This window comes from Oryx dammah, unplaced genomic scaffold, assembly GCF_014754425.2.
Source record: "Oryx dammah isolate SB20612 unplaced genomic scaffold, SCBI_Odam_1.1 HiC_scaffold_18, whole genome shotgun sequence".
Taxonomy (NCBI): domain Eukaryota; kingdom Metazoa; phylum Chordata; class Mammalia; order Artiodactyla; family Bovidae; genus Oryx; species Oryx dammah.
In genome coordinates, this window is record NW_024070202.1 from 60,790,968 (window position 1) to 60,799,248 (window position 8,281).

The window sequence follows — 8,281 nt, forward strand, 5'->3', positions numbered from 1 at the left end:
TTACCTCCTATGTAGCTTCCATGTTTTAGGAAGTTTATACCCACTATGAACATCTGTCTTTTTGGAAATGATAAAAGATAAGAGCAGCCCATAATGTTGCTGATTGTGAAAGAGTTTACTGCTTTCCATGGTCTCCCTGGGAGGGAGATGCTGAAGATAGGAAAGTAGCATAGCTTTGGGGCTGTGTGGCCTTGGACAACTCACTTAACCTCTCTGAGCTCCTTCCCATAAAAGAGGAATGATAACACTTGCTCCATGCACTGTCTTGAGAATTGAACGAATTGGTTCATGCAGACCTCTCATGAACAGAGAGAAGGAAATGTGTTGTGAATCTTGAAAAATATTGTCCTTCTTCCTATCAGCCTCACTACGACTCCACTTGCCTAGACCCACTACAAGCACTATTCCATTTTCAATCTGCAGCCATTTGTAACTGAAAAACAAAATGTGCAAATTGTCTTCAATGTGGTGTTTTCTCTAATCTCTTGCAGGAGGTGCTTGAACTTGCTTTCTCGATCTTGTATGACTCAAACTGCCAACTGAACTTCATAGCTCCTGACAAGCATGAGGTAAAGGTCTCCAGGGGTTAATTTATGAGAGAATGTCATATTTCCTTGAGAAAAACAGCAGATAAAAAAATACTGGAAAGAATTTTTTTTTAAGTCTGCCTGAGAAAAATTATGAGCAAAGGCACATTTTGTTGACTTAGAATAGAATGAAAACCTCTCGAAAAACTGCAAATTAAACAGATTCAGCTTCTTCTTAGCTTAATCAAGAGTTTATGGTAAAGAAGAAGGTATAAGTGCTTCATAGTAAGGACATAACTGTTACAGAAAAAATATCATCCTTAGCTATTGCTTGGTTTTTATTGAATATTTAGGTTTTGGTCAAAATTTTCCCATAATAAATTTGTCTCAATTCTTTAAAACATTTGAGAACTAGATTTTTTTTATCATGTTTAAGTTGTTTCAAGAGGTTTAGGACTGTCTCAGCTGTTGGAATTTTATTTTTGAGATGCTTTTATTCCTTTTTGACATCTTGTTATATGTATAATTTGTTTCTCTTCTCAAAGTACACTGTCAGCTATATTTAAAATATTTTGCATAAATCTAGGAAAATGCATTTGTAAGATGAAGTAGCAGCTATGGCTGATTTAACTTTTTTTTCTTGTAAGCCAGAACCCAACATCATGCTTGAAACTCTTATTTTTAGATGATACCATTCAAATTTTTGTTGTGCATGTGGTAACATAAAAAGCATTTAGAAAGGAAGGAACATTTTAATAGAACTTGAATTTTGTTCCCCATTTCCCCAGGGAAACTTAACTCATTTAGAAGTTATTCTGTATTTGTTTTTGTTTTTACTGGCTTGAAGCTTTTGAATAAAATTGTACATCCCCAAAAGAGAAGAAAGATTAGATGCAAATCCTGCATTTAAAGTGGTGCTTAAATATAATTCTGTGTTACTTGACATTTAGTTCATGGAAGGGAATGACTTTGTCTTCATCTTCTTGCAAATAGATACCGTGTCCTACCATTTCTCTTTTTAAATAAAATCGTGGTTGTACGCAGGCCACCATATTCAAGATATATACAGATATATAGGAAACCACTTAAAATAGTAGAACTATGGATGCTATTTAAATCTATACAAGGCTGTTTTGCCCAATGTACATTAATTCCAGATAAAGATAAATGCTCTGAGACTGCCAAATTTTTATTCATATCTGCCACTTTTTATTGATGCAGTGAGGAGAAAAATGCCATGCACTTATGAATACTTTTAATTTCTTCAGACCACTTTCATATCTATTACCTCATTTTATTTGCATAATTGCTCCATAAAGCAGAAAGTTACTGATCAAAGGAGGAGAGAGAAACCTCCCCAAACTGACTACCTCAACAATAGTAAAGACAATAGTAATTATAACTGGAATACTCTGAACCAGGCACCATTCAATGCTTTGTGTGCCTCACTTCCCTCAATCTTCATTCTGTAACTGTAAAAGAAACAAGCTAATGTTATTCCCATTTTATATATATTAAAAAAAAAGTAATGCACCACAGAGAACTTAAGAAACTTTTTCCAGATCAAACAAGTAGTGAGTGATAGAACCTGGATTTAAACAATGGGGGTCTTGTTCCAGAAACACTTTCTGTCTGAGCCCTGTACTGCGTGGCTTGGAAGAAAGAAAGCAGGACCTGGACTCAGGACTTCCTGCCAGTGTCCATTCCCTAGCTTCAGCAATTATCAACTCATGGCCAATGAGGTTTCACCTGTACCCCCGCTCACACCCAGCTGCCATACCCCAGATTATTTCAAAGCTCATCCAGATGGCATCGTTTTATTTGTAAATATTCCCCTTGGGCATCTCTAAAGACCCAATGGACCGTAAGTCACCAGGCTTCTCTGTCCATGGTATTCTCCAGGTGAGAATACTGATGTGGGTTGCCATGCCTTCCTCCAGGATATCAAACCCATGTCTTTTATGTCTCCTGCATTGGCAGATGACTTGTTCACCACTAGCGCCACCTGGGAAGTCCTACATTTCAATAGGTTGCCATTATTGTCATTATCAGTGTCCAAATTATCTTATCTAGAAAAAGTAGATCTGGTCCCATCACTTCATGGCAAATAGATAGGAAGAAAAAATGGAAACAGTGACTTTATTTTCTTGGGCTCCAAAATCGCTGTGGATGGTGACTGCAACCATGAAATTAAAAGACACTTGCTCCTTGGAAGAATATCTGTGACAAAGCTAGACAGTGTATTTAAAAGCAGAGACATCACTTTGCCAACAAAGGTCTGTATAGTCAAAGCTATGGTTTTTCCAGTAGTCATGTCTGAATGTGAGAGTTGAACCGTAAAGAAGGTTGAGTGCCAAAGAATTGATGCTTTTGAACTGTGGTGTTGGAAAAGACCCTTGAGAGTCCCTTGGACTACAAGGAGATCAAATCAGTCAATCCTAAAGGAAATCATCCCTGAATATTCATTGGAAGGACTGACACTGGAGCTTCAATACTTTGGTCACCTGACGTGAAGAGCTAACTCATTGGAAAAGATTGCGGGCAGGAGGAGAAACGGGGCAATGGGATGAGATGGTTGGATGGCATCATTGACTCAATGGACGTGAGTTTTCGCAAACTCCAAGAGACAATGGACATGGAAGCCTAGCGTGCTGCAGTCCATGGGGTGGCACAGAGTCAGACATGACTGAGCGACTGAACAACTACAGAGAAAGTAGGAATGCCTTCTGGTTGGCTTCTGAGTCCTACTGACAGATCCCTGGAAGCTTTCAGGCACTCTGGCATGACAAGATACTCCAGGTTCTTCTTGTGCATTTCCGGCCTTTTCTCTATGGAACTTTGACTCCTTTTGGTATTTAGCAACCAGAATCTGCACATTCAGTGTGCCTTTTACTACTGAGTTGGTGATTATTTTTGGCATTTTTGTAGACAGAGCTTGGAGTTATGTTTTTTGTTTTTTGGTTTTTTTTTTGGTTTTTCTTAGTCTTTTATGAAATTTTTAGCATTTATTGAAAGCTGGAATTGCCCTTCTGACTATTTCTTGTTATCAACCCACCCCATCCCCCTCTCAAATTCTAATTCTTAGGAACCTCTGGAACTTAACTCTTTTCTTTTTATACTTCTCTGAGTATTTACAATGTTTACAAGAACTAGTCTGCAGTCTCACATACTACCTGTGTCACTGGACAGTCACATGACATATTCCTGTCTGACTCTGCGACCCCGTGAACTGTAGCCCACCAGGCTCCTCTGTCTGTGGAGTTCTCTGGGCCAGAATACTGGAAGGGGTCTCCATTTCCTTCTCCAGGGGATCTTCCCGACCTAGGAATTGAACCTGGGTCTCCTGCACTGCAGGCAGATTATTTACAATCTAGTTACCAGGGAAACTCTCGACATATTCCTAACTGAACAGAAATTCAACCCTTCAGGCTCCAGAAAATCAACTCATGAGGGAAATAAAACTCTCTTGATAAGACTTTCTTTGTATTCCTTTCTTCTTCATCCTTTATGGAACATGGCAGAAGGGGAGGGTCTGTCCACAGCCCGGGGCATTGCACACAAACGGTCTGTCGTCTCCCATATTTCATAGAGCAGAGCGGAGCCTCTGGTAGCTCCGTCGCCTCCCGCCCGCCCGCTCGCCCGCTATCGGTCCCACAATCTATCTCCAGCTCCTTCTTTCCCCCCTCAGCGGAGCAGATACTTTTCTCTCGTCCGGCCAGGCGCTCTCACTTCTCGCGAGATGTAGAGAGGGATTGGAGGAAGGGCCAGATCCGCCGAGCCTGGTCGGAAAGCTGGAGTTATGTTTTTAAAAGACAAAATACATCATACATTTATATTGATATTTCCAACTCAGATTCAGTACTAGAGTTTTTATTTATTGATCGTGTTGCTTTTTAAAAAAGTTTTCTGTGCTTGCTGCTTCTCAAAAGAAAAGCACCACAGAAGTGTTCCTGTGGGTTAAATTAATCTGTACTAGGAAGCTAGCCAGGACGGGGAAGGCTGTGTACAAAGAGTGGCAACCCCAGCACTTAGGGATTTACAATGAAACAGTGTCTAAACTGGAAGGGGCCTCAAAGAGCATGGGGTTCAGTGGTGCTTCTAAATGGAGATACATCAGAATTAGCTGGAAGCTTTTCTAAATAAAATTTCCTGATCTAAAATTTGTATGATCAAGATCTACAGAGTAGGACCTGGGTTCTATTTTTATTAAGATTATTTATGAAGAAACAAACATTTAGATGTGTTTAGAATCTATCTAAGGCATTCAAAAGATCACTAATACTTCCAGAAACCCCTTAACCCTCAGCTGATATTTAAATGGGTTAAGTGCTCTGGCTGAGATCCCATAGTCAAGGCCGAACCGAAGTTCTACAGTTCAGGACTGCCCTACTCAGACAGACTTAATAACACACCCGTGGTACACCTCCTTGGCTTAACAAGTGGCGCCCCCAGTGTGCATCAGGGTAGATTTCTAAGCCATCACTGTGACTTAAGATCTGTATAGTGCGTGCCATCTTGTAGTGCTTTTTTGTTGAGATCTGCTGTCATATTCTGGAACATAGCCCAGGTAACCACAGTGCAAAGGACAAGCTAAGTAGGGTCTGGAATTGCAACTTGACCCAGTAAGGGCAAGAGAGGGGGTAATCTAGAACATATTCTAGAAGGAAGACCAGTCCCACAGGAAGAGCAGTGAAATTGCTATCAAAGAAGCCCTGTATAGGACTAGGACATCCTAAAAAGTGAACCGAGCACAACATCCAGAATGCAGGCAGTTTTCTGATGTTTGCAGCAGAGGCTAGTTCTTCACCAAGTGTTATGGCTTTAATACCAGGTCAGGGCAGGATTTCAGCCTCTAGAGGGAAGCTGACAAGAGCAACGCAGGTCCTCAGATAAATGAAGCAGCCTACTGGAGAAGCAAAGGGCATGATTAATTTTTAATGAGAGGGGAAGAACCAAATCTTAGTTGGTTACTATGGAGTGCTTTCCAAAACAGGTGATGTCCCCAGGGATCAGACTCCAAGGACCTGGAGGAGAAAACCCTTAGAAACCAGAAACCCAGGCAGAAGAAGTCCGTAGACTGGCAGCTAAGCCACCTTCCATTAAGATCACCCAGTAATTTTAGCCATTTTGTCCACCAGACCTTGGGCAGCACTGAGCTATTCCTAAATCTTTTGCTAAGAAATACAAAGGTGGGACCACCGTTAGCCCCAGGGTGGGGTTCAACTGTCGTTTTGAGTGCAGGAATCAAACAGGATAGTCAGATATTAACTCTAGATTAGAACTTTGCTCGGAGTCAGGAGAGTTTGATCTGATGTCGAGTCCAGGAGTGTTAGGATATATTTTACCAATACCTTTAACTCTTTGATTCACTGGTGGGATGTTAGAGATATTCTGTTGCACAGGCAGAAAAAACTCAAATCCTCCTGCTGCTGTGTAGGGAGGCATTATTTGTATGGAAGATTGCAGACAATGGAGGCAGATTGCGAAAGTTCAAATCCCACCTACTCCACATACTGCCAAGTGACTTAATTTCTCATTGTCTCAGTTCCCTCATCTGTAAAACAGGGATGCTGACAGAAGTGTCAACTTTATAGAGGTGCTGACTATCAAATGATGATGTAGGCAAAGCCCTTAGCACAGAGCCCAGCCCTTGCTGAGTGATCAGTCGGTGGTAGCTATTGTTAGTCCTCTCGCAATTGTCATCAGTCGTTTTCATTCTCACCTTCTTTCTCCCCAGTACTGTATCTGGACAGATGGGCTGAATGCGCTGCTGGGGAAAGACATGATGAGTGACCTGACACGGAATGACTTGGACACGCTGCTCAGCATGGAAATCAAGCTCCGCCTCCTGGACCTGGAAAACATTCAGATCCCCGACGCACCTCCACCCATCCCCAAGGAGCCCAGCAACTATGACTTCGTCTATGACTGTAATTGAAGCACCCTGGGCCCAGATGCATCCCCTCCAAAACTGGAAGATTTAGCTAATAGGAGAGAAGAATGAAAAGGCGCCCACACCATGGAATCCTCTGTGGTCAAGGGACGCTGTGGGTCCACACTTCCTTTGGCCTTGCCTCCTCTAACTCTGGCATTTTTCTGCCCCTCCGTGGCATCCTGCTCACCACCCCGATTCTGTTTCTAGACTCCATTGCTTTAGGTCACCTCCCGTCGCTGCAGTCGAAGGTGGGAGAAAAGCAAAATCCACCGCCAATGAGAGAGCCAAAGGGCCCTTCCATCTTCATTCCAGCAGGCAAGTCCTCCCCTCCTAGAGGCTCCAAGCCAGCAGCACAGACCTCCTCCCAATCTGCAGCCAGACACAGGGGTATGCCTCAAGCTCTGGGTCTGGAAGAACCGGAAACAATCTAGCTACTTGAGAAGACAAACACCACTCCTCGTTCCCCTTCTCTCTAGGGTCTGCTCACACCACCAGTTCCATGTGAATTGAAATCTGCTTCTAAATGCTCCCCCTCCCCCATTCTGGCCTCTGCCTGCCCAGTTCCTCTCGGGTCCCAAGAGCAGCAGCGGTTGCCTCATCCTAGTTCTCGCAAGCACTGGGTCACCAGACACAATCTGAGGGTCCCGTGGCCACATCACGTCTGCCCTGTGGCTGTGACCACCCTTTCTGTCTCTCAGCTAGTCTTGGGTTTCTTCTCCCTGCCCCAGCCCTGACCTGCCTTCTTCATTGCCACACACTCCTCCAGCCCCTTAGCTGAAAGCACAATGCTGAAATCAGTCGTCCTGCTTTCTCTCTAATGTACTAAATCTAAAAGCCTTGATGACAGGCAGTTGCTATCTAAGGGTCTTGGAGGTTCTGCTGCAACACAGGTTCCACAAGATGGTCAAGCTGTCAGACATCCAAGTTTACATCGTTGTAGTTATTACAGTTATTGACAATTTGCAAAGGGTTTGGGTTGTTGGTTTTGGGGGTTGGTTTTTTTTTTTTTTGGCTTTGTTTTTGTATAAAAGAGTCTAACATTTTTTGCCAAACAGATATATATTTAATGAAAAGAAGAGATACATAAATGTGTGTACTTTCCAGGTTTTTTTGTTTAATTATTTGAGTCCTAAACATCTTCCTGAGAATAACATTCCCCTAAACATGCTGTGGAATAAAATTAATTGTGATGAGTTGGAGAGCTGGTGTTTTGATTTGGTAGTTTAGGTTCTTGCTGCTCAGTCATCAACATCACTGAGAGCTTGTTGAAACTGCAGAATCTAAACCTCACCCCAACCTTGAAGAATCAGGTGATGCTCATGCATATTAAAGTTTGAGAAGCACTGGCTTTGGGGACTCTTGACCTTTGCTCAGCATCAGTAAAGAATAATCCTTCTAAGAAGACCATCTCAAGTCAGCTAGAAAATCAGACCTACTTCATAAAAATATAATGCAGGGACTTCCCTGGTGGTCTAGTGGTTAAGACTGCGCTTCCACCGCAGGGGCACGGGTTTGATCCCTGGCCAAGGAACTAAGATCTCACATGCTGTATAGTGATCATATTAATTACTTTTTAAAAAACAGATATTTCAAAAAATTAAAAATATGTATTTATAATATATTCATTTTACACTATTACCTCCTGACTGTGACTTTATCTTTTATTTTTTCTTCCTTACCATTATATAATTTATAAAACTGTCCAAATGAAACACACCACACTTTGAAGGCACAAATTTAGCAATGGAAAAGAAAGCAGACCCACAGACCAGAAATAAATCAAGCCAGAACTAGATAAATCTAACCATGAATTAATGAA

General features: G+C 42.0%; 1 protein-coding gene across 4 annotated transcripts in view; it reads left to right on the forward strand.

The window, feature by feature from the left end:
• Positions 1-7,661, forward strand: part of ELMO1 (engulfment and cell motility 1) — a 568,433-nt gene extending 560,772 nt beyond the window's left edge. For 3 of the 4 annotated variants that reach the window (XM_040260181.1, XM_040260177.1, XM_040260179.1), the window contains 2 exons: positions 492-569; positions 6,265-7,661. In XM_040260181.1, coding sequence (XP_040116115.1) covers positions 492-569; positions 6,265-6,465 — 279 coding nt within the window. In that variant the 3' untranslated portion in view covers positions 6,466-7,661. The remainder of the gene's footprint in view (positions 1-491; positions 570-6,264) is intronic. The other variant, XM_040260178.1, reaches the window with a different exon arrangement.
• Positions 7,662-8,281: the final 620 nt, after the last annotated feature.